The following is a 27,649-nucleotide window of genomic DNA, read 5'->3' on the forward strand; positions in this document are numbered from 1 at the left end:
AATGAGGCCATTTTGAGAAGAAAAGCAGAACTTTAATTTATTTTATCTTCAGTAAGTTTTAAAAGAAGGAGCCATGAAGCACAGGGTTTCTTGCAAGTTAAATTCCATGTTGAATATTGCAAATGAATAGAAATTCAAGAATGGTCAAAGCTCACCATCCCCTCCCACCTGTTGCTTCCTGCTGAACTCACTCTTTAGAACTGGGTTTGTTTTTGTTTGTTTGTTACTCTCTCTGTGTGTATATGTGTGTTTGTTTTGGTTGTTGTTTGCCAAGGTAGTGCAAAAAGCACAGAAATTAGTAGGGGGGAAAGCTCTATGGCAGTCCCCAGAGCAAGGAGGAGGGGCAGGCTCTGCCAAACAGCTGAGCAACGCTGCAGTTCCCTAGGCAGCCTCCCTTAGAGGTACAGAGGGATTAATCAATCCTCCCGGAACCAACTAAGTGTCCATTTGAAATTGAACTGACCATTGCAAGTTAAAGTCAATCTCTCTCTCTCTCTCCCTTTCTTCCTCCCTCCCTCTGTTTGTACTTAACACATGTGTAGTTTTGTGTCACTATATTTTACATATACAGGTATGTTCCCATTGCTTCAATCTGGACATTCCAATAGGAATATAAACACCATAAATGCAGGTATCTTGCATGTCTTGTTCATTGTTTTGTCTCCAGCTCAGCACTCAGTAGGCCCGGAATACATATTCATTAAATTAATAAATACACGTATGGATAAATGCACCCTGTTAAAAGGCACCTTGAATAAGTCTTGTGATTGTAGGCTAAGGTAGTATTTTAAAAATGGAATATATATATATATATATATATATTATTTATTTGTCAGAGAGAGCACAAGCAGGGGGAGTGCCAGGGCAGAGGGAGAAGCAGGCTCCCCGCTTATCCTGGGATCACGACCTGAGCAAAAGGCAGATGCTTAACCAACTGAGCCACGCAGGCATCCCTAAAAATGGAATATAAATTTGATGAAAACAGTACAAACCCTTCAATTAGAAAGTTGAGATGTCTCCTTTCCATGTAACAGTGCACAGTTTTGATATTGTCCTTAGCTCCCTAATAATTTTCTATATAGAATTTTCTATATTTTAATTGTTTGACTGAAACATAATTTAAAAATTAGGAGCACCTGGGTGGCTCAGTCATTAAGCGTCCGTCTGCCTTCGGCTCAGGTCATGATCGCAGGGTCCTGTGATCGAGCCCCACATCGGGCTCCCTGCTCGGCAGGGAGTCTGCTTCTCCCTCTCCCACTCCCCCTGCTTGTATTCCCTCTCTCACTGTCTCTCTCAATGTCAAATAAATAAATAAAATCTTAAAAAAAAATTAAAACCAGGAGAGAGCCATCTTATAGAAATTTAGTTTCTCTACTTAAAATAAGAAAGAAAAGCTTCTATCTTGAGCATGTGTTATGCCATCAGCAACTGATTCAGATCCAGTGAAGGTTCACAGAGCAAGATGCAGAAAAAAAAATCTGCTAGGGTCTCAGCCAAGAAAAAAAAAACCCACAGTAAAACCACAAGAAGTAGAAGCCTATGAAAACCTCACACAATTTATCTTGGCTGCCCCACTGGACTAAAATAAACATTTTTCTCCCTCTGCTTTTTACCTATATGAAATAGTAAGATACATTTTGAAAAAGTCAAATTTCAGTACACCACCGAGACACACCTAAGGCAGCTGTAGTAAGGGAATGTCTGACGTTTCGTCGAATTACAAAAATTATCAGGCTAATAAATTAGAGCTTTTGAATCTATGTAGCAGCTTGAACTACAATATTGGTACAAGCTGATCGTACAAGTTGTTCCCTACAGAATAGTTAATATGATGAAACCAAGTGAAGAAATAGAAAACGCCCACACTTATTTTATTTTTATTGAAGGTAAAAACCACCTGCACACAGTTCTGTTCAAAGAAAAATGTTGTTTCATTTTTCTCTCACAGATAGAAATGTACTCCATAGAACTGGAACTACTCCTTTTGTTTCTTGTTCTATCAGAATTTGATTTGCATTCTTTAGGACATGTTAAGGTGCTCTCTGTGACTTAGAGAGTTTATAAAAAGGTAATTTGATCTCAAATCATAGTTTTCTTTCTTTATTTCTACTACTGAAAGCTGCATAGCCTTCTGAGAAGTGAGCGATGAGGGGAAGACATTAGCTTGTCTTGTATTAGATAATAAAAAAGTTCCACAGGGGACGAGTTACATATTATGACATTGTGAATATAAGGCTCATTTGGATTTAATTCATTACTACATCATGTTGCACAGGAAAGCAATTTTTAAGCAATATAAGTGCACTTCATTTGTAAAGGACCCAGCTATAACACACAATCAGTTACTGAAGACAGAAACTGATTTCCCAAACCAGGCATATAAAATTTAATATATTTGCTCCAGTTATAATGAAAGGGAAGGGAAGTTGAATGCCTTTTTTTGTTTTCCCCAAATAATAAGGACACTTTATAAAATTTGGAAAGTGCATTTTTGCTTGGGAAGTTGACTACACTTTTGATGCCACAAACTGAATAAAATTAAAATCTTTAATAAAATATTTGAAATACCTGTTATACATATAGAATAAAATTTCAACTTTTATCCTTACATAAGTTTAATAGTATTACATAAAAAATAAGATCTAAAATTTATTAATGAAATAAGGATAATAATGGGCACTATTTTTTTTTTTTCATATCAGTAGCAGCTTTCCATATTGTTCAGTTTAATCCTAAAGGCTGACTAAATTATTCTGTGGAAAAAAAAAAAAAACAGCCAAATTGTATTGGTTTATTTAAGCTCCCTAAATCTGTATGTACTATTTCTTAGGATTCTCCAGAGAAAGAAAACCAACATACATACATACAGAGAGAGAGAGAGAGAAATTATTTTAAGGAACTGGCTTACACAACTGTAGAAACTTGACAAATCCAAAATTTGTGGGGCAGACCAGAAGGCTGTGGAGTCCCAGGGAAGAGCTGCAATTCAAGTTCAAAGGCAATTTTCTAGTAGAATTCCATCCTCTTTCTGAGACCTGTCTTTTTCTATTAAGGCCTTCAACTGATTGGATGAGACTCACCCGTTAATTACCATAATGAAGGTAATCTGCCTTACTCAGTCTACTGATTTAAATGTTAATTTCATTTTTTAAAAATACCTCCTGCAGGGATGCCTGGGTGGCTTAGTCAGTTAAGCATCTGCTTTTGGCTCAGGTCATGATCCCAGGACCATGGGATTGAGTCCCACAGCAGGCTCCTTGCTCAGCGGGAAGCCTGCTTCTCCCTCTGCCTGCAGCCCCACCCTGCTTGTGCTCTTTCTCTCTCTCTGACAAATAAATAAAATCTTTATTAAAAAATACCTTCTGAAGAAATATCTAGAATAATTTGACCAAACATCGATGCACTGTGGCCTAGCCAAGTTGACACATAAAACTAACAACTACACTGTAGTTATATGCATCTAAAATTTGGAAAATAAACTTATCTATCCATTCTGTGATAGTTTCCCAGGATAGAGGCAATGAGGAAGAAGTTTTCATCACCCCTTTTTAGGTACTTGAATTACTAGACAACTTTACTTTCTCTCCTATCAGCTAGAAACATCCATTTGAAAATTTTTTAAGTGACTGTAATAAAGTACTTAATTTGATTTGGTAAATAGGCATAAATCATCTATTTTCACATATATTTTCATTTAAATTTCCCCTGTAACCACCCTGATGAGATTATAGGATTGATACTTTCATCCACAATTTTTGAGCATTTTGCTTAATTTCTAAAGCATGGATTGAGATTTTCAAATTGCATATCTCAAAGGGCCATGTCTGCCATTTGAATCTTGATTTTGTTGACATTAAAAAGGAACATGGAAAGAGAGAAGTATGTAATCAGTTCCCAATCTTTCTGTGTTTAACTTATACTTCACTCTACTAAATGTGATCATTACCAACTTTTCTATTGCTAGAGTGTTGGGAAGTCAAGTGAATCCACAGGAAACTGACATACTTTATCCTCAAAGAAAAACGTTTGTTTTTGCCTTGTACTACATCTGACTGATCTTGTTTCTTTTTTGGAATGAATAAGATCAAGAAGTGAACAGACGAAAAAGCATATTATAGTCAATGCAGGAAAGATTTAAGAAAGCTGTGACAAGTCTTAAGGTTAAGCCATTTTCAGGATAGGCAGCCAGTAAGCACAAATGACCCTGATATATTTAGTGGAACTATATCATACCATAGAACATAGTCACTGCAAAAGAGTCCTTTCATTATTTAAAATATATTCCTCCCACTGAGAATGCAACAAAAGTCAAATTTGAAAAACTAAAGTATCTGCATCTTGATCCTTAACAATTTAACACAGTCCTGATGTTTTATATCAGATAGATTCAGTAAAAAAAGATTAAGAAAAGAACAGGTGTTTACTAGGAAGTTAAGTAACCTAATCTTAGTATGTAACTTTGAGAAGGGAAAGTGGGCAAGGGATGTGGAGGGAGGCAGGACAGAGAGGGCAAGACAGCAGGAAAGCAGGAAGAAAGCAAACCTTCTGGAAGAACTGGCCCTAGACTAAGACAACCCCTTCCTGGCAGAGCATAAAAAGACCTGTGAGGGGATCTACTTTGTACCTCCATAAAACCTGCGATCGCAGAAATTACCTTTTTGTGAAATTTTTACTTTCACTTCTTGCTAGCAAAAGAATGTTCGCTACATTAAACGGAATATTATTTAAAAATATAGAGTGACTGGCAGAGTGCCTGGAATATAGAAGATATTCAGCATATGTTTACAAAAGGGTAAAGAAAATCCTCTACCATCAAAATAAAAAAAAATAGCACAGACTATGACAATGTAGATAAAATATACTCAGAAACCAAAGTCATTTGTGTGTGTGTGTATGCCATAATATATTATATATACATTATATATATACACATTACATTATATACCTAAATTCACACATATGATTCTAATTTCAAATTCCAATAATATAGATCAATAACCAGAAACATACATAATTTTTTCTAAAAAAAAAGAAAGAAAAAAAAAAGAAAAGAAAAGAAACCACATGAAAGTGAAGGCTTTTTCAAGAAGGTCTAGATATTCTGGGTTCATTCTCTCCCACAGTAAAGATTTACTGACTATTTGCATGCCAGGACTCAAGTACTGTGCCAGACTCTGTGCAGGGAGCAGAAAGTGATTCGTGCCAATAAAAAGAAAAAAAAAAAAAAGAAAGAAAGAAACTCTGCAAGTTACAAGGAGAGAGAGAGAACTCAACTGGTAGGAGATCGAAAAGAGCATGAGCCAGACCTCAAAGGATGCCTAGTATTTGAACAGGTCAGGATTGATAAGGTCACTGCAGACAAAAGCCCCTGTCAATAATCCTGATTCATCCTATGGGGCATGCTGGTCTTGCTCTGGTCAGATGCCTAAGGAGTGTGAAGAGCATAGCTTTCATTGGTCTGTCCATCCAGTCAGTTAAGAGAATTAATGTCATTCAGCGTAACACTGAGAAACTCTGAGTGAAGCAGTTCCTTTATCTGAAGTCCAGAGCAATAAAATACTATGCATAATTAAGCAAATCTTATACTATGTATTCTTTTTGTGATTAAATTTAAGACAATGTACATTTGTTATCCAGAGAGATCAATGATAGAATAGCTAATTGCTTCCTTTAGGAACTGTCACTCTACCACTGTTAAATTCATTCTGTTATCATTTGCATAAATTGAATTATGTGCACTTTTGTTACTCATTTACATGTTTTTCTCCAGTTAAAGTGCCAGTTGCTGTATTGCCTTCTTCATTTCTCCCAACCTTCCTGTTCTCATTCTAATACTGAAGTTGATGAGGAACAAAAAAAATACGAAGGGTAGAGAAGACAGAGCCCAAAAAAATAATACATGACAGAGGACGACAGACAGATGGCTGGAAAGTGCATCTGGAGACTACAGGAGAACAGTTGCGGACAGCATCACCATCACCAAGGCTTGCCTTTGTACAAAAGCATACCAGCAAAAGAGAGAGTCCTGTAGCAATAGAAGAAAGAAAAATCATGGATTTAAAGGAGTCTTTCTAAAGCTCTGAAAACCATAAACAGTCCGTGGGCTTCCATGAACTCCACAGCCAGCTTTTCTTTAGGTGAGGACTACTTTGCCTCCCTCATTTAAGACTGAAGAGAATGTGTAGTTGTTAGCTTTGTTGAACAGGAAACCAGATCAATCACACATTCTTTGGTAAAGGGACTATGGTGCTCTTAAACAGAAGGAAGAAATCATGGGTGACAGATACGGAAAGGGAAGGATGACAAAATGAAGACACACTGTGAGCACAGGAAAGACAATAATATTATAACAAGTAAACAAATCTAGTGTCTGGGTTAAAATAATGGGACAGAGAACCAGCACTACTGTTTACTATCTTAGATCAAGGGATGGTAAGTGAAGGCAGGTGAACAATGATTTAGGTGGAAGACAGAATTATAGATTTTATCTTTAGATAGCTTGAACAGAGATTTTCTCCTTTCAGGTGATCAACTTATTATAAGAAGGTATCATCAGAATATAGTAGATGCTAACAAGTAGGGTTCTAAGATTTTAGACTCCTTGGAAGTGTAGGGTAGCTACGAGTCTAGGGTTCTTGCTGCAGTTAGCTGGCCTGATAAAAGTCCCCTTTCAGGAGAAATTCATTCATACAATTTAAATGAACTAATTCTTGTGATGTGATCCAATATAGGGATAACATAGAACAAGAATGGCAAATCCTCTGATCAATTAATAGAGGCTGCCAAGAGTGTTGGGTTGAGGAGGACTCTGAGGTAAGGTCTGGGCACAATGAAAAAGAGGGTTATGATTATCGTGGACACAGAAGGGGCATAAAACAGAAAGTGGCAGTATGTGTGCAGCAAATTCACCACTCCTTTAGTTCAATGTCATCTAAGCCAGGTAACATAACCAAATCGTGTTGATGGCAAAGTTTAATTGGTACTATGAAAGGTACCACTCAAGTTACATGTATTACTAACTAAATATACTGTTGTTGACAAAAGGCACTGAAGGAGGAGGAACAGGAGAAAGAAGAAAAAGAAGAGGAAAGAGGAGGAGGTGAAGCAGCAAAGCAGTAGATCAGTTTTAAAAGTATATTTCGGAAAAAGAGAAAACTAGATTTGAGAAGCCATTTCAATTTAGCATATCAACAAGTAACTACTAAAATATAAAGTATATGAAACAATACTGAATGCTACCTAGGTTTTCAGATTAGATCTTGTTCATCAAGATACAGCTGAAGAAAATTTATATTTCCTACCTATATTTGAAGCGTTCATTACCGACTAAAAAAAATATGGTGTTTTCCTTATGTTTGTAAAGATCACTTCACAGCATAACTTAATTCATGCTTAATTGCTTGTACCAAGCCAGACAGTGATGAAAAATATTGCCCCTGTCCAGATAATGCAGACATTTCAAAAGAGATAAGCCCCAGATAGCTTACTGTTCATTTTATTTTGTTAATAAATGTGTCTACTAAATAAAATCCAGAAAGATGGGGTACCGTACATAAAGCAATAGACTATTTTACTATTATAATATTTTAAGTTTCTCAATTTGTAAAGGCCATGGAAAGAACCTATAAAAACCATGGGGAAATTATTTAAAAAGTAGTTCATACATGTAAAAAGAAATGCAAACGGTCAATTAAGATATAAAAAGCTTGTCAAAATTATTTTTGGCCTATCAAAACAAATTATGGACTGGAAGGTTGGCAGCTCTGAAAAGCAATTTGGCAAGACAAAGCAAATAACTAAACAAATTTAAACTCCCTGAATCTGTGATTTGTTTCCAGGAATCTATCAGAAAAGAATAATTAAAGAAGCAAAGACCTATGTACAAGAATGTTTGTAGAGACAACGTAAATGTCCATTTGTAAGAAACAGGTTCAATAAATTCATGACATCTATATAATGGAATACCAGCAGTATTTTCATATAATGATTTAAATCTATACTTATTGGCTTGAAAAATGATTCTAAATATATTGTAGGCAAAAGCATTCTAAAGCAGATATCAAAGGAACAGATGTGTTATAATACAATTTTGGTTATTGATGGGAAAAGAAAGAAAGAAAATGATGAAAGAGGATGATAGGAGTATGGATGGTTTTTACTTTATTAATTCTAATTTTCTCTATATATTTTACTTGTAAGCAAGAAAAACAACAATGTTCTTTCCATTTAAAAAAGAACAAAAACTTCCATTTTAGCCATAATTAAAATACAGCACGTTTTCTTTCTCACCATTTCACAGCATCTATAGCTGTCAAAAGTCAACACATTTCTGCATTCAAAAATATACTAAACCTCATTAGTTCATCCATTTCAAATATCTTATTATTAGAGTATTATATTTGGTAACTAAAGTTTGAAGTTTTTAACATACTTTATTCAGCAATGTGCTTATGATCTTTAACACACACACACACACACACACACACACGTCATTCCCTCAACAATATATGTGATAAATATGTGATAAAGGCTCAGTGACTTCATTATATAATATACATAAAACATTATACCTGTCACACTGAAGCTTCTTCTAAGTTAAAGAGTTCTCTCAACAGCTCTAGTTAACATATTTTATACAGGGTGACTAGCATCCCAACTGGCCAAAGCTGATTAGACCAGGGATAAACACTTGACACAGAGTCACAAATGCCTCTGGCCCTCAAAATAATATTTCATTCTGGGGAATAGGAATGGTAGAATCATATACTGGGGGATATAGCAGTTGGTATTGGGAGAAGAAAAAAAATAAGGCAGACAAAAAGTAGTACAGATGGAAAGGGAGTTAAGTCACTTTGGTGTTTCAACACTTCAGTGAAAATCAGAGGAGTATGGCTATTGAGGTCCCTGGAGCTAACTGGATCCAGATTCTATATGAATAAGGCCCGATCAAGTGAATAATTCCTATTCATAGATTATTGTATGGGCCCACCCTTCTCTTTTGATGCTTACAATAAACTTGCATTGTCTAAGTGGTTACTGTTCCAACGCACCAAAAGCATACAATAAAACAACTTTTAATGGCCTATTTTGATTCCGACCCATCAGAATATATCTGCTATATATCTGAATATACCCTGTTGGCTTACACAGAAGATATGTGGAAGAAATAAACCAATGTAAAAAAGTGAAGACATTTTTTCAAATAGCAACAAGTTACACATAGAAGTGACTGAGAGAATCATATTAGAAGATTAATATACACACACACATACGTTTACACACGCACTAACATGGTCTTCATATTCCTATGCTAATCTTGACCATGTCTACAAATGGGATCAAGTGTAACTAAACTTCTGATTGGTTTTCTTTTATTTGGTCAACATCCCAAGTACTTGGCTTAAGATGGTGTATTATGTGGGCTTTATTATGGGACAATTAGTTTCTTAAACTAGGATATACAGTCAATATGTCTATCAGTGACTCCCTATGAATCATTCAAATGTGTACTTTTCTATAATACTAAGCATAAAAATAGCCCATATGTAACCTCTATATTAGACAACTTTTAACTCAGGGAATGGAATCATAAAGTACTTCTCTTCCATTTACATTTATTCATTGGGACTAGTTTTTTTCCTATTCCTAGATTAAAACAAAACAAAACAAAAACAAAACTCCATTAGTCCTCGTGACTGTTATGTGACTTGAGTTCCTCTAGTGAGCAATTAAAATGTTCAGTGTCATTTAATAGTCAGAACTTTGAACTTTTTCCCACTTTTGACCATCTTTAAACTGGAAGCCCTAAAGTCAAAGAAGGGAGGGCAGTCAGCTTCTTTGCTTTGCGTGTCTCTAACTTCAGGGCCGAAACGGAGCGAGTGAGAATAGGTAAAGCAGGAGCAAAAGGTTCTCACTTGACAGATACTCTCATGAACTGGCATGGTACCTTCTGAATCTAGCTGGAGTTGTCAACTGAATTTTCCTATTGTGTCTGCCTGGTGGGTTCTTTGGAGATCCATTCATCCCACACCTGGGACTTCTCACCTTCCTTTGATATGGGTAATACATTCTCCTCCAGCTCCAATACTTACTCCTTCCACAGCCCCATACTTCTAGCTCTGTCTGATAAGTTCTTTTTAGCCATCCAGGAAGCTTTATTGGAAAAGATCTGTAAAACATCTCCCTTCCACATCTCTTCTCTCTCCGACCCCCAGTCCGTTTGGGCTTCGTAACAAAATACCACAGACTGGTTGGCGTATAAACATTTCTGGTAACTCTAGAGGCTGGGAAGTCTAAGATCATAACACTGGCAGACTCAGTGGCTGGTGAGATCCCTCTTCCTGGTTCATAAAGAATACCTCCTCACTGTGTTCTCACATGGTAGAAGAACTAGGGGGCTCTGTGGAGCCTCCTTTTATAAGATCACTAGTCTTATTTATGAGAGATACACCTTCATGACCTAAACACCTCCCAGAGGCCCCATCTCCTAATACCATCATGTTGACCATCAGGATCACAACATATGAATGGCAGATACTCGTAATAAGGCATGCCATTAGCATGACTATTAGGGAAAAGGTTGTTTTGGATGAGGAGATGTTATTTGGAGAAAGTTACTGTAAACATATTTGTACCAAAATATTGATTAAAGAAACATCTCTTATCTCAAGAAAAATATGTGGCTATTTGATGGAGTAGAGTTGTGAATATTGACAACCACTGAATACTGCCTGGCAATATAATTGCTAGTGGTTATATTTTTGTAGCTAGCTTTGAAATATACATTTTGTTGGTTTTCAAGTTTAAGAGGAGAATATACTCCTTACTGTCATGCAACTCCTATTCTGAGGAGAATAATGAATATTTTTATTTAATTATACATTTAAAATTTTAGAACCAGCTGCCTGTTTGCAAAAAGGACATAAATCAGTTTTTAAAGTTGTCTACAATGCTGGGGTAAAAAATAAGGCAAAGAAAGCCAGAGAAAGAAAATAAATACATAGGCCAGTTAGTACACAAAAGGCATACAGACCCCTCCCCCTCCTCCAGGGAGCTGAACCCTTCAGAAAGAGTTTCCTAGGCTCTGAGTCAGCAGTACCCCTGCTGGGGTCAGCCAGTGGGATAACCAGCAGGATACTGCAGAAGAGGAGAAAGGGAGAAGCTGTGGTACTTCTTACTTTCTCTCTGCCTTCAGTAGCTGAGGCTACATCTCCACCCCCCTGCACTTGTGTTTGTAGAAAGCTCCAGCTTCCACCAGGTTACCCCAGCCCCCTTTGTCTCTCCAGCCTAGGCTTAGTAATGGCCTCTTTTCTTTGGGTTGCCTCACTGTTCCAACTGCCCTCTTAGATTTTACCTTTGATGGAGTAATTTCTCTCCTTTCAGTGCCCTCTGCTTTAAATATTCCAGAGAGTTTTCTGTTGTCTGTTAGATCCTGACTGCTACAATCACTCATTGTTAAGATAATGGCATATTAATTCTATTAAACAATTAATACCATACTATAATGCTATACAAACAATTTTACATAGAGAAATATCATGGGAAGTCTTATTATCTGCATATTACATGCTTATTCAACAGTGAATAGCAGACACAGAAAGGTGTAGGAAACAAATTGCCATTAGTCATTCAGATGTGATCTTTAGGAAGAGAATAATAACTCACCAACATCAATACACATGACATTTTAACACATATTCAATGATCCATTTTCAGTGGGTATGCTCACTAGAAGATCCCTAAAAATGCACATATGCCAACAGCTTGGCTGTAATAAGCCAGTGTAATCCAGGAAGAATATCCTGGGGAAGTAGTATCCCTTTCTCTCATCTACCCATGAACAACATATATGATTCACTTAGGACTGTCCTTTCTTGGCACATATGGAAAATACATGGGAAAGCTACTATTCCAATTCTTCATTTCATTAAAAATGTAAACTAGTAAACCCTTTATATGGCAATAGTGAAACTTCTCCCAAGAACTCAGAATTAATGCCAGTGAAAGAATATTTTCTTATCATTTAACTTAAAAATCAACACATTCTGGCTAAAGAGGTCATGTGCAAACTTACCCTAGAGAGACAAATGAACTTTTAGAACTGCCTGATATACGGAACCCAATGTTTTTCAATAAAAATGTGCTCACTGAGAAGCCCAAGGATGCAGGAAACCAAATACTATCAGTGCTTATCTTAGCTCCTAACCATAAGAGACAGTTACTTCAGCCCATAAAAGAGGTTTATTTCAGTCCGGTGTCATTAAAATTTTCAATCATATGGCTAATGCCCTAGTTTTTATGACACATATACCCAGCTGTCTTTGCATCTCAATTTGGCCTACCTGGGCTTCCCAAGAGGGAGAATATGCAGTACCTGGAATCTTTTAGTCTCCACAGTAGTTGTGGTTCTTATTATCAATTAATAAAACAGCATCATAAATTCATATTACAGTATCATAAATCTGAAATGTGCACCCTCTCGGTGAAGGGTATGTTGGTAAGCTTTGTTGCTCAGCTTGCTGGACTAACCTTAAACCATGGCAAAATCACCAACTCAATACTCTCTGTGAGACATCTTTCCCAGGAAATGCATTCCACCAACATCCATTTCTTCTCCACCTACCTGAAAGACTTCTTAATATCTTCTGCTTGGATTGTCTGGAGAATCTCTTGGTATAACTGAAGATCAAGCGGTGCTGAAGACGTAGCATTGGAAGGACACTTTTTAAGTGCATAATAGCCTATCAAAATCCCAAAAATAAATAAAATGATGGCTGTGCAAAGTATTTTTAAAAGGCGGCAAAAGTTGCAGGGGTTGCTCTTTGGTGCAGATCTTGTGTAACGGGTAACATAGTCAGACTCTTCTTGAAGTCTCTGAAACCTTCCTTTGGGTGAAGTTGCTGGTTGAATGGAATCAAGATTGAGATCTGCAGTCTCTGGATTCTCCAGGTTCTGATTCTCAGCACTATCTAGTTGGAACTGGTCAAAACCAGGCTCCTCCAGTTCCTTTTCCATGTCCCACTCTAAGTCAAGGGCAGTGGCTTGAAGGTCATCATTGTCTAAGTACTGTGAGTGTCCTGGTGCTCTTTGATCTGCATTGACCTTCTGATAGGCCATCTTTTTACCTGTGGAAATAAGGGAAGCATATTTTCTTAAAATAAGCTGTAAAACTGAATAAAGGAAACCTCATTTAAGTTGGAGTGGGGAGACCAAAAGGGGAAGCTATCACACCCTGCCCTCAGCCAATGACAGATCCCAACAGTAAGAGACATACCTTGCATTCCCAACTGGAAGAAGCTTACTTTACTACCCCAGCAGGAGAAAGGAAAATGTTCTCCCTGTTAGGCAACAAGCTCAGCAAATAGGAAAATACAACAACTCAGCCAATGAGAAGCCATCACCACCCTGAACTCTCACTTTCCTTCATTCAAAGCAGCCCTCCCATCTTTCTTCTTTTCACAGTAAAGCGACAGTCCTCTCCATTGATCTCCAGATTTGCCTATGGTTTGCCATAGTTTTCAGGTCCTGCAACTCCTCTGCTATTCCAGAAAAAAAACCATTTGCTGGTAGAATAATTGGCTGTTTACTTTTAAGGTTGACAAAACAAATAATAATGAAAATCTCCATGGTGAAAACAAAAGAAAGCAGCAATCCATATTAGATGCCCATAAAATTTCAGTGATTGTATTCAGGGGAAATATATTGTTCATACAGAAAAAAATCACGTATTTGTTAATTATTTAATCTTCTGTTTTGCTGTTGATGTTTATTATAGGAAGAGAAGACAAAAAAATAAAAGTAAAATAAAAGTAGAAGTTACTTGGAGAAACTACAAGACAACATAAAATAGACACACACACAATTATTCCTTTGAAGTTCAGGAGAATAAAAAAGTCACAAATGTACAAGTGTATTGAGGATAATATATTATAATGAAGGCAAAATTTAAGCTTACACATTGTCAAAATCACTTTCAGGAAAAACTAAGGGCAGAAGCAATAAAGCTGTGGTTTAGTAAGTTAAGGAGGGAAAAAAAAAAAAAAAAGACCCTGGGATGATTTACATTATCAGAGCTATTTAAAAAAAAAGGTTCTGGATAGAATAGAAATAAAAACTCAGTGGAGTAGTAATGCTATTGAAACACAAGAAGCAAAATATGGTATGTTACATAGTCACGAGTTATCAAAAGGATTGGAAACTTTAAGCCTACCGCAGAAGACCAAATGTTCCATGGAATTAATGACATGAATTGGCCCGGATCACTGAACCTTAAATAAAAGTCTGGGATGGCACCTTTCCAAAAAGGGAAGCCTTTTGCCAGCCAGGAGAGTTTGATTTCATAACCTTGCTATAGGAGTGGCAGATGGAGATTTTCTCCCCTACACAGTTTTGGATGACAGTTTGTTATAGCCTGCAGAGTGGTATTAGGCTAACTGGGCTAATTAACTACAAGTAGTCTTCAGTTTGAATTCAGCAACCCACTGGTGTATTATGATTGCAGATTAGGAGTATTTATACTTAAATTTTCTGTGTATTAGATTTGTCATCCCAGCTGGATTCTAAGGTCCCTCACTATGTTTTATGATTTTTCTATGAGCCCCACTGTGGTGGGTAAAGAACAGAGCTCAACAGACAACTGACTAGCTAACTGCCTTAGGGCCAGTGGTTAACAAGTAAATTCTAATAAAAAGATAGAAACAGGGATTTCATGAAAGGGAGTGGCATCATGCACAGAATCATAGATATATACAACTCTAATCTGGGCTGGCAGAGGTCCATGTTAATTTAAATGTTCTGAACTTTTCAGATAATTCAAATATAATTAAATATTAATCTTACAAAATATAAATCATAACTCTGATTAGATTTCTCTTCTGCTACCCTATATTCTAGGATTCATTCTTACCCAAAGTTGACTGAATAACGAGAAGTAATGCATGCCAGGTCCTGGGATAGGCAGTGAAAACAAAGATAAATGGGTCCTTATTCCTCAAGTAAGGAACAATTCAATCAGAGATAAATGCATGAACAAACCTATGTGTTAAATAAAAAATGCAGAGTGCCAGGGAGACTCAGGGGTGACTGGGTATAGCACAGACTATGGGAAAAGGTTCCCCAAGAAAGTGATCTCTGAGATACTTCTGGCAAGAGAGGAAGCATTAACTAGGGCCGACCAGGGGCATGAAAGGATGACAATCAGGCAGGCGAAAATTTACAAACATGCGGAGGAATGAGAATGCAGGGGGCATGGACCCTTTGAAAAATCCAGAACTACCAGGGTGCTATATACTGCTATATACAAGGAAGGAGCACATGGGCCAGAGATTCAGATTAAAAAGCTAGGAAAGGGTGACTGGGCAAAAGGCTTAATTTCTGTGTAACCCATGGTCTTCATCTATGAAATGGGCATAATAATAATATAAACTTCATAATGTTGTCATTAGACTGAGACAGTGAGCCTAAAACATCCATTGAGTGTAGCATAGGCTATATGGGTTAGAAGGAACATTCCTGGTATTAGAGGAGAGAGGACTGGGTAGGATTGTTTGAAGAAACGAATTCAGTAATGCAGAAGAAATTATACGTAAGATATCGTGCAGAGGGGGAGGTTACATCATATTCACCATGGACACTCACATACATATATGCTAGTTGTGATTTGCTTGTTTACATTTAGTCTGTATGTGGAGATAAAAAAGAAAAACACTACATGACATGCCAACCGTTATCATGAGGTGTTTTTTGGTATTGTGTATTAGAATAGCCTCGGGAATGATTCTGGAGGCCCTCCCCCTGCCCTACCCAACGTGCCTCCCTCCCTCCCTTTAGCTTGGTCTGGTTTCCAAAACAATTCAAGAAAGCACAACATTTGAATTTTGTCTTTGGCCATATCAAGACAAGCAAAAAAAGAGAGTAATAATTGGAGTTAGTGGTAATTATTCATCTAGGTTAGGAGGTAGTTGATAAATTGGTAGAGGAAGCCTCCAAATCACAGTTGGTTAAATTTTTTTTAATGGTAAAAGAAAATACTGGAGGATAGGAAAAATTTGAACGTAGTAGAAATAAAGACTTTCTAAAGTCCATATGCAGAAGAGGAAACTTCCTAATGCAGAAGAGGAAACTGAGGTCCAGAGATGAATAATTCTTTAGACTAAGAAAAGTGATGTTTGTGTACATTTTATAAAAATATGAGCTTAACAAGTTGGCAGTAAAGTAATATTAAATACCCCACAACTCAACTTATTTTAACATATATTATAAAATAGTGCAATTTCTTAATACTAGTCAATTTTTTTCTTATTTAGCCTAAACGTCAATAAACTCCTGCTATCTTGCCATGGTATTTTGATATTTACTTCTTTAAGTGTTCAGTTTATGCATTATTAATTAATTTATTTAGACACTGTCCCAAGGTGGTTCTTGAGACTTCCCCTGCTTCTCATTTTAATGAACCAGAGTCTCTGTCTTTAAAGGTTGTTTGATAAATTGAATTGTAGAACATGGTTTATGCTCAAGGAAGACTTGGCACACAGGATTTACTATGGAAATTTGACATCTCTAATTATGACCTCTAATACAAACATTCAAAATCATTTCTCCACAAATCATTTAAAAACCAACCGCAGTGGTGAGGCAGAGTTTTCATTTCTAGCCTGACAATAGGCATTCCATCACATGTACATCAGCAATTTAACGCTTTTCAAACATCAGACAAAGCCATCAATTAGAATGTAATGCAGATACAAATATTAAGTCCTCACCATATGTGTATCTACCTGACACCTTTACTACCACTTTTGAACCCATTACACATTTATAAATTTACCCTAAATTCTCTCTTCTAGGAGAACAGTAACTGGGTCAAAGGTAAATGGAGCCATTTGATGTAACAAATTCCAAAGTATTTCAGAAAAACTTCCAAGGAAATAGTATATGAGAACATATACAATGAAGCATTTTAACCATTAATTTGGTATAACAAGTTACACATATATTCTGTACATGTTCTAGATATATGCATTTTATATAAATTTAGAAAACCATTTCTTTAAAATTATCTTGCTTTAAGTAATATAGATAGCTTTTTGCAGAAATACATATAAATCTGTGCCCTGACCATTCTGTTTCACTTTATCTAAAAAAAAAAAAAAAAAAAGCCTCGGGCGCCTGGGTGGCTCAGTTGGTTAAGCGACTGCCTTCGGCTCAGGTCATGATCCCGGCGTCCTGGGATGGAGCCCCACATCGGACTCCCCCTTCTCTGTGGGGAGCCTGCTTCTCCCTCTCCCTCTGCCTGCCACTCCCCCTGCTTGTGCTCACTCTGTCTCTCTCTCTCTATGTCAAATAAATAAATAAAATCTTTAAAAAAAATAAATAAATAAAAATAAAAAAAATTTTAAAAAAGCCTCAAAAATAAACCCAAATACTAAACTACTGAATAAAAGTGACCATATATTCAATTTTGAGTCAGCATAAATTATTTTATTCATGCCACAAAGAATGTAGCTTTCCTTAAAATAGCTATGCTTGGGGCACCTGGGTGGCTCAGTTGGTTAAGTGTCAGACTCTTGATTTCCACTAGGTCATGACCTCAGGGTTGTGAGATCACTCCCTACACCAACCCCTGTGGACCCCTGAGTCAGCTCCTTGCTCAACAGGATGTATGCTTCTCTCCCTCCCTCTCCACCCCTCCTCCCCACCAATGTGTGCATGCACTCTCTCTCTCTAAAATAAATAAATCTTTAAAAATAAGTAAATTAAAATAAAATAAAAAACCTATGCTCTGTGAGGTAAGCAAAAAACACAACATAGTGTTTTTACTAGAACTTTCAAATTCTAACTACAACAGAAAAAATATATTATAAAAAGAAATCTTCAGCAAAATCAGCAGGTCTTAGATATGATCATATAATTAGGCTATTCAAACTTCATATATTTTCTTTACTGATATTCACTTAATTTATATTGTCATACTATTTTACACCTAACTCTATTTGAGTAATTTAAAAATTACATGTAGTAGATTTTAGAATCTGCCACATGAATCTTTCTCTAAAAGAGATATACAGTTGACCCTTGAACAATGTGGGGCTGGAGATGCCAACCCCACAAACAGCTAAAAATCAATGTACAACTATTAACCCCCCTCACAGCCTACTGTTGTCTAGAATCCTTACCAATATCAGTCAAGGAACACGTATTTTGTATGTTACATGTAGTATATACTGTATTCTTAAAGTAAGCCAGAGAAAAGAAAGTAAAAGAAAATATCATTAAGAAAATCTCAAGGGGGGTGCCTGGGTGGCTCAGTTGTTAACCGTCTGCCTTCAGCTCACGTCATGATACCGGGGTCCTGGGATCGAGGCCCAAGTCGGACTCCCCGTTCCGCAGGAAGCCTGCTTCTCCCTCTCCCATTCCTACTGCTTGTGTTCCCTCTCTTGCTGTGTGTCTCTCTCTCTCTCTCTGTCAAATAAATAAATAAAATCTTTAAAAAAAAAAAAAGAAAGAAAGAAAATACCAAGGAAGAGAAGATACATTTACAGTGCTACATTGTAGTTGGGGAGGGGGAGAAACATGTATAAGGGGACTGGCACAGTTCAAACCGGTGTTATACAAGGCTCAACTGTACTTAAGGTGTAGATCAAGTCATAGAAACTTGTTACATTTCCTTAAATAGAAATATCTGTAGCATCCTTACATTCTATATTATACCACTTAGCCTTTTTTTATAAAATGCAGTTTTTGTGAAAAGTAGAGTATATTTTCCATGTCTTCAACATCTCTTATTCACTTAGGTGAGATCCCTTTCCACCCAGGCCCACACCAAAGGCTAAACTGTTTTAAAAAATCAACATACTAAAACATTTATCTTTTATATATACTTATCCTCTTATAAGGAAAAGAAAGCAGATACAAGTTGAACTAAAAGTTATTTTTTCTAGATTATGACAGGCTTAGATCAATAAAAAATGAATTTGTATTCTTACTGAGCATATGATTAGTTTAAAAATAAATTGTTACTTCTGAATGCTTTCTTTCACACATTTTCAATGGCTGAAACGAAATAAATTATATAGAAATAAAAGATGAATACAAAACAGGCAGAAATTTCAATATGTAACATACAATCTCTGGCTGCTGCAGATCTAGCCTAACAAAACGAATGGCTGGCAAATATTTCAGATGATAAATACATGTTAAACAAAAATTTCATTTAAAAGTTATATATTACTAATGCCACTTAGAAATATGATCACAGCACTATTACTTTCTTGCTCAGCAGTCACAGTGAAGGAATTTATTATGCAAATGCCCTGGCTTTTTCAATCTCTAAATTAGTAGACTCAAACTACTTGATTCAAATCCTAGCTCAGCTATGTAATTTAGACCAGTTACTTAGTATCTTTATGCTTAAATTCCACATTTGTAAGATGGAAATAATAGTAGCACTGTATTTTTAGCGTTACTATGAATAAATGAGATAAATTATTGAAGGTGCTTAGAACAAGATCTAACACAAGGTAAGTGATCCACTAACAAAGGATTACTCTAGAATTTCTATAGTTTAAGAGAATACAAGCATTTGGAGCTTACAACTTTAAAGCACAGACTTAGTTAAATTAAATTATTTCCAGAGGCTGTAAGTTTCAGTAACAAGAGCCTAGAGATAATGAGAAACTGAGCAGTGGACTCAAGCATTTTTGAGAATGGGAAGCATCTTCTAATTATTAGTTATGGCTCAGATAAGAAAGAAATGTGGCCAATATTTATATAAAAGTTATTATTATATTTCTTTTACAACCACCACTTCTATATCTTGTTATTATAAAATTTCTTTTTAGTCTATTTACAAAAAGTTCTTCTCTAATGCTGAAGAGTTCAGTTTAAGAGTTTCAAGAATTGGTGATAATTAGTCATGAACATGAGTTATGTACATTTGTTGTAGAAAACCTTGTTTGTCCTAGGTGATTGACTTCACCTATTGACTATGATGACACTGATAGTGTTTTTAACTCAAACAATAGGAGAGATTGGGTAGATCTTATTAGAATTAGAAACGCATACAAAAGATTTCCTACTTGTAAAAGTTATTTTATAAGCAAAATAAATAAATGACCCTGGCAGATTAACTTTAAAACATAAGGCGGAATCTCAATTTCCTATGACAGTTCTATGATTGAATCTTTATTGTACAATGGGAAAAAAATGTTCATATAGTGTTTCCTGAAGCTTTGAATGTCAAATCATTTGCTGGTTTGAGCAGATTGATTTGAGGCAAAGGCATTTCTTAGAAATCTCAGTGCATCATCAAAAGGCATTCATTATACACCTTCGTGCAGTATATTACTTTAGATGCTGTACCAGTGAACTGTATGAGTGCCCAGGGGGATTTTTACATTTAAGTTTAAGAACATTCCTTATAGGCTAAAAACATTTGACATAAATTTTTCAGTATGAACCTAGTTTCTACAAATAAAGCCCATGTTTGTGGAATAAATATTTGTTGTTGAAAGATTTAATGGTCTCAACTTGAGAGCAGGGCCAAAGATAATAAAATGATAAAAACAGTAATTCAGAAGACTGTTCGCTGACTTAATTTTTTAGTATAATGAGATTTTTTTTTTCTATCTGGCTTTGTAAAATGGCCCTGGCAATTGCTATAGCATCTGTAAATGCATTAAGAATTCCTTATTTAATTGTAATTTTGTATGTCAACTGCATACAAGAAATGACAATAATTATTTGTTGTTCATGCTTCACTAATTGAATAAAGAACATATATAAAGTAAGGGGGAATTATCTGTTTTATTTTTAGGAAGAAAGAGTCAAAACCTACTCTTAAATGGGTAACAGTACACTAAATTTAGGCAGAGCAGATAATCAAGCTGGAGAGTATAAAACTAAAACTTTACTCTGAGGTCTGAGTTACCTTGATCACTAAATGACATGTAAAAAGTATGCTTATAGGATACCAAATTAATGAGCTATAAATTTCAAAATGCAGTCAAAACCATTTGAAGGAAAATTATTTGATGAAATCCAGCAGGTTTGTGTAAATTTGTTTTATATCGCTTGCATATGTATGGCCACCTGCCAGTTCCCTAAGTGGGCCAGCCATTCTTTCGGTACCTGTGTGCACCTGCAATTTGTGTAACACACTAACTGAATGGTTAGTTGGGCCCATCTGAGTTCCTGTATGTATGATGAGGCTTTTCAATATTAGAATGATATCATTCAGTTCAGGCAAAATTTGCCAAGCAGAAGAATTAATTTAAATTGACTAAAATGAGGGGCACCTGGTTGGCTCAGTCAGTCAAGCTTCTGCCTTCTGCTCAGGTCATGATCAATCTCCAGGTCCCGGGATCGAGCCCCGGGTTGGGCTCCCTGCTTAGCAGGGAGTCTGTTCCTCCCTCTCCCTCTGCTCCCCACCCTGCAAGTGCTCTCTCTCTCTCAAATAAATAAATAAAAATACTCTTAAAAAATTGACTAAAATGATACAGAGTGTACTCTCTGGGTCTTCTGAACAAGTAGTTGGAACACTTTGTACTATTTGGAATATCTATCATGTGATATTAAGTCTTAACCACCAACACAAAACTCTTTCTACTTAGTGATGTGTAAATAGTTTCTGTTTCTGCCATGGACTCCTTTCCTGGTCCTTTTTGTTGTCTGCTTCTACCTAGACTCTTTTTTTTTTTTTTTTTTTTTGGCCTGGTCATCATTTCTATTTATAGAAATATTTCTATAGTCTGTAGAAATATTTATTTACTTCTACAGAATTTACATCCTTTTCACCTTCAGAGTATTTGAAGGGGCTTACATTAGAAATGCATATACACAAGATAAGTGAAAACACAAAACTACAAATTACAGAAATGTGGAGGAGAATAAATTCTGAGAGTCTGGCTAAAGAAAGCCACTATAACTGAGTTTTAGTATCATTCTAGCTTCACTACAGTCAGGGTGAAGAAGGCTGTCTGCAGGGTCTTCTCAAGTTCCATCATCCTTCACCCCATCTCACTCACTTGTTAATGCACAAGGCTGTCAATCTTAGCTGAAGAGTTTGTTTTTAATTTTTTTTCCTAAGTTATTCCTCTTCGTAGTTGCAGATTTCTACGTTAAGAAGATACTTTTCTCTATCTAGTCAGAGAAATCTGTGAGTCTCATTTTTTATCTTTTACATTTAGATTTTCATAAACAGAGGTAACGACATGCCCGTGTTATGGTATCCAAAGTAAAATGCTAACAGATGATTCACTGACCCCTTAAAATGAGCCAGGACTTACTATAAGGTTGAGGTTTTACAAACATTATGTCATTTAGTCAAATAATCCTATATGTTAAATATTATTATTATCACCATTTTACAGATGAAGTACAGATGAGGCTTAGGGGTTGTATTTTCTCCACGTTCTCACAGCTATCAAGGGCAAGTAGCTGGAGTGTCACACCCAACCTGTCAAATTTCCAAACCTACTCTTTTAAACAGTACAGCATTTGGACTCTCTAGAAGTCCCCAAAGTTGGTGTATTAATGAATTCAGAGATCTTGACTGAATGATCCCCGGTTATGTCACCAGTGTGACAACAAGCACCAAGAGTCTCAATGCTCGTGAAATCTGAATGGTCTTACCTTGACCCTCAGATCTCTGGGTGCTGCTCTGACCCCAGGACCCAAAAAGATCTCTGTTGTCTGCTCTCCACAGCACCCCGGCAGGCATAGATGTTTCCTGGCACTGCAGCTTTGAAGAAGGGAGAATCGCTTCCAGGTACATTGCTTTGAGGAAAAGACCACAACCTCTACTTTATGGTCTCTTCCTAGCAACACTTTGAAAATTTCTCTTTTCCCCTGCCGCTGAGGGACAAAGAGCAAAACAACTGTGCTTAGAACTTGGCAGGTACTGTTTACAAACAACCTGCTGCTGACCTGTTTTCAGCCATTGAAACCCTTCTGTCCATCTTGTTCTACTCCCTACTATGTGTGGTTTACAGAGGCCTAAAAGGGCTTCAAGGGTGTCAAGAGTTAACAGTCAATACAATCACTGCATGACTCTTTGAGAGCTGTCTGCCAGGAGGAGCCTCTTAGCTTGACAGATACACTGCAATTTTTTATCCTTTCAGCCAGTGTGAATGATCTTAAATTGCTCTTTTTTGACTACGGCTTTTGGATTTCCTAGGAACAGACAGATGAAGCTGTTATCTACATGAGCCCGCTAAGCACTCTATTTTTCACATTTTCAAAGGTAATTTATTGGTTTACTTCTTAAATATCTTTACTCTTCAATAACTATCAACAGGTTTCTAGAAACTGGAAGTGTTCTATCGTAAAATTCATATTGCTGTTTCCTAAAATTGTAACACAAAAAGACTCTTTGAGGCCCAGGGTAGTAATCTAGTGTATCCAGAATCTGTGCTTTTTATTTTCTGTAATGGCTCTTTTCACAATGTTTCTTTAGTATGTTAACAGGAAAAAGTGTTAATATATTGTGTTATCGTGATTAACTGGTGGGAAAGAAAGCAGCCCAGGAAAACACATTGGTACAGTGTATTTATGTTACTATGAAAATATGTATCTTATGAACCATTCCAAATCTTACTGGATAAATTCTGGAAATCTATTCTTTAGCTAAAGATCACCAAGGAAGATCTAAATGTAAAAATTTTAGTATTCATCTTCCAAACTAATAGACCATGAGCTAAAGAAAATTAAAATTGGTGATTTAACCCAAAATAATATAATGATAGGAATTCATTACACTTAATAGCATGGTATGGTCAAAGACAAAGATTATATATAGTAATTCATTTAATCTTAGGGCTAAAAATTAGTTTAAGTGAATTATGATGTTGGACTAAGTAGTAGGAATACATTAATAGGAAGAAAATCAAAAATTGTGAAGCTTTCAGTTGACAACTGATGAGAGAATCAAGACTGAAATGCTTTCAAGAATTATCTCAAGCAACTTAAGGAACAAATTATTCAAAATTTTGCTATTTTTTCTTACTGTCTAAAATGCCATATCATAACTACATATATCTGAAGCTAAACAAGGATATATCTTTACAGTATTTTATTCTAGGCCTCACACTGATACAAAAATGGAATTTTATCTAAAAAAGGTAACAATTATTATTTTAAATTATGAAATTCAAGTGCTTTCTATAAGTGATCTTTAAGTATGATAATACTAATAACTGCTAACTTTTCTGATAAAAAAGCATGTGTGTATTAAATAAGAAACAGGATGAGGGCGCCTGGGTGGCTCAGTTGGTTAAGCGACTACCTTCGGCTCAGGTCATGATCCTGGAGTCCCGGGATCGAGTCCCTCATCGGGCTCCCTGCTTGGCGGGGAGTCTGCTTCTCCCTCTGACCCCCTTCCCTCTCGTGCTCTCTATCTCTCATTCTCTCTCTCTCAAATAAATAAATAAAATCTTTAAAAAAAAAAGAAAGAAACAGGATGAGAAATACTATAGCAATATATTACATCTGTGTGACAGCTTGAGAAGTTAATTTTTATTACAAATTTACATATCTGCTTACTAATTGTTTTAGGTAAATTAAAGCAACTAAACAATTTACTGAAAACTATATTGGGCACTGCTTATGTCATTTATATTTTATTTATGAACAGGAGTATTATAAAAAATGGAAGACCTCCAATGGCACATAAAAGTAATGCTGATATGAAATTAAATGTCAGGCAAAAGGCATGAAAATACAATATTCACAAAGACATTAAATGTAAAACATTTAACAGAACTTTTATATAATTGACACCATTGAAAGGTAGTTTATTATAATAATGCGTGCAAAATTTTAAAATTCACCTAGCACTTCAGTTTTAAAATGTCAAATATTATTACTTTACCAACATGAATTTTAGCTTCCTTTCCATTTTCTTTCTTCCCACAATACATCCTTTATCTTTTTCTTTATATTTTTCCTTCCTTTCCCATTATTTCATTTTTTCTTCTCCATTCTTATTTCACTATTGATGTCTCAGGCATTCAATGAGAAATAATAAAATAATAAAACATAAAGTTTGTTTCATTTTTTTCTCTGTATTGAGAGTGATATATCCTGAACTATAAATAATCAATGGATTCTTTTTATTTGAAATGATTACCTGATGACCAAGCCAAAGATTATGTTTTCCTCTAGCATTCCAGGTATGCTTAATCTTTAGCCTTCAAAATACTAGTAAAACTCAATTTATCCTTAATCTGCTGCTTGGGAGTTCCATAATCTGACACTCTATAGGAAAAACTAAAGACCTTTCTCCCTAACATTTCTATAAAGACTCCCTTCAGCTATTATGACTGGTGAGATTTTTCATTCCCATCATCTTCCATAACTATAACCTACATATTACCCCCACAAAATCTTTTTCAATCATATATCTTAGAAACAAAGGCATTATTTTTTTTTTCTGCCCACCACCTTCTCTCTTTTTAACCCCGTAAAGGGTTGAGGTTTTTAATCATTTCTTGAGTAATTTAAAACTTGAAGGCCCCAAATGATGAAAATATTATAGTTTTTTTGCCTAAAAAGGAGAAGAATCTTTAAGGATGTGGAAAATAAAAATTAAGTTCAGAATTAATATAGGAACATACATTGCATCAAAGTTGTAAACAGTAGATGACCTTGACTAGTTTAATTATGTTAGAGTTTTTTTCCTAAAAATAAAACAGCAAGCATTTATGTACCCTCTACATATATCAATTTTTTTAATTATAGAAACAACACTATGAGGTTCCTATTGTTATCATCCCTGTTTTACAGACAAGGACACTGAAGAGAGAGTTGTCATTTGTTCTAGATCACACAGCATTTGAACCTAGTTAATGTGGTTCCAGATTTTGTGTTCTTAGTCTCTCTGCTATAGTGACAGAAAGCAATCAAATGAAGGCATATTTTTAATTCTTCTAAAAATTTAAAAAAAAAATTAAAAAAAATCACTCAATTTTCCCACAATCAATCCCTAACAAAATTTTTGTAGTATGACCTTTTCCTATAAGTTCCATCCCTATGTAGTCTTTTGGGAGAAAGAAAAAAAAAAGTAGAGAGAAGAAATGAGTAAGCTCACACCTTCACACGCAGATACAAGTCTCCACAACATGACCTCATTAAAGTTGCCTGTGGCTTCCCCAAATATACTTCACACCCATGCTCATAGCTACTGGATACCAGTGTTCATGATTTTAATTTCTAAAAATCTCTTTTCAATAGACTTTTCCTCTCTGACTCTGACTCCAAGAATTAGGCCTTATTCATATTTTTATTTCCCACCGTTTTTGTAATGATTAGTTAACCCAGTAAATATATGTTGGACTAAACCCATAATTTTGCAGCTCCTAAATATTCATGATCTCCTCACATTTATATCCATGCTCATTCAGAAATACCCATGTATCTTAAGATCAATTGTTTAACTTAAATCTGACAGTTTTTAAATATACAGATTAATGATAGTGTGATATTTATTTGCTAAAGTGTCTTCTGAGAACTGTAATTAAGGCATGAATAACTTTAACAGGGAAGGAATTCTTGGAGCCCTGAGTGCCAAGAAGTCGGTCTACCCAGACTGGGAGACACTATGTGGAGAGGCCCCCAGACCATATGGAGAAGAAGCTGAGCCCAGGCATCCAAACCAAAGTGCCACACATGTAAGACCAGACCGGCCCCCAGCCGACATTCATCAAGTGACAAGCATGTGGGGCAAAAGAATAAGCTATCTGAGACCTGTCCATATTCTTTATCAAACACATATAACAAAATAGCTGTTGTTCAAAGCCACTATGTTTGGGGGTTGTCAGCAATGAGTAAATAACCAGAATGAATAATCACTGAAGCTGTTTTTCCCAAACAGAAATCTGACCAGGTGACTTGACAGCTTAAAATCATATGAGATGTTTTATTCTGAACTAATATTGACATTTCACGGACTCCTTTCCAAGACACGTAAGACCTTTATTATGCCCGGGCCTAAGCTACCATTCCTATCCTTCACATATATGTTTCAAGCCTCTTTTAGGCACACATTACACACATTCTTCCTCTGCCTCATTTGGTCAGGTTCAGATTCTTGATTTTAGTTAATTTGTCTCGTTACCTTTTATCTTTGCAGACTAGCACAGTATCCAGAATTCTGTAGCTCTTCAACAGATGATAGGCTGCAAATAAGCATGGCATCTTGAAGAGACTATAGAATTTAGGTAAGATAACTGCGATTTTACCAGCAATGTGTCTTACAGTAATTACTTCAGTTCATTCAGCTTTTAAATGAGAATATAATACCTATCATATATACTTCTAAGAGTTGAGTAATGAATAATGTTAACTATTATAACCAAAGGAAGCTGATAAACTGTAAACCCAGTATAAATGCTATTGTTTTAAAATTATAAACCACTAGGAATCAAGAAAGCTAGGTTTGAATTCTGAATCCACAATTACTAGCTATGCTCCCAGGGCAAACCACTTTTCTTCACAGGTAAAACTAGATTTGTGTGTGTGAAAACCAAATGAAATAATTCGCAAATGTGTGCTTTAAGTACTATTTATCGATATCATATAATTAATGAGATTATTAATAATGAATAAAATTCAGTTAATACTAAATAAAAGAAACACCCTCACGTGTATACCATAC

At 35.8% G+C, this 27,649-nt stretch overlaps 1 protein-coding gene across 8 annotated transcripts in view; it reads right to left on the reverse strand.

Moving 5' to 3' along the window:
• Nucleotides 1–27,649, reverse strand: part of NAALADL2 (N-acetylated alpha-linked acidic dipeptidase like 2) — a 1,329,911-nt gene that overhangs the window by 687,825 nt on the left and 614,437 nt on the right. For all 8 annotated transcript variants that reach the window (XM_073897013.1, XM_073897016.1, XM_073897023.1 and 5 more), the window contains one exon: nt 12,623–13,124. In XM_073897013.1, the coding sequence (XP_073753114.1) occupies nt 12,623–13,116 (494 nt within the window). In that variant the 5' untranslated portion in view covers nt 13,117–13,124. The remainder of the gene's footprint in view (nt 1–12,622; nt 13,125–27,649) is intronic.

This window comes from Callorhinus ursinus, unplaced genomic scaffold (assembly GCF_003265705.2).
Source record: "Callorhinus ursinus isolate GAN/ISIS: 27379988/994484 unplaced genomic scaffold, GSC_fseal_2.0 scaffold1, whole genome shotgun sequence".
Taxonomy (NCBI): Eukaryota; Metazoa; Chordata; class Mammalia; order Carnivora; family Otariidae; genus Callorhinus; species Callorhinus ursinus.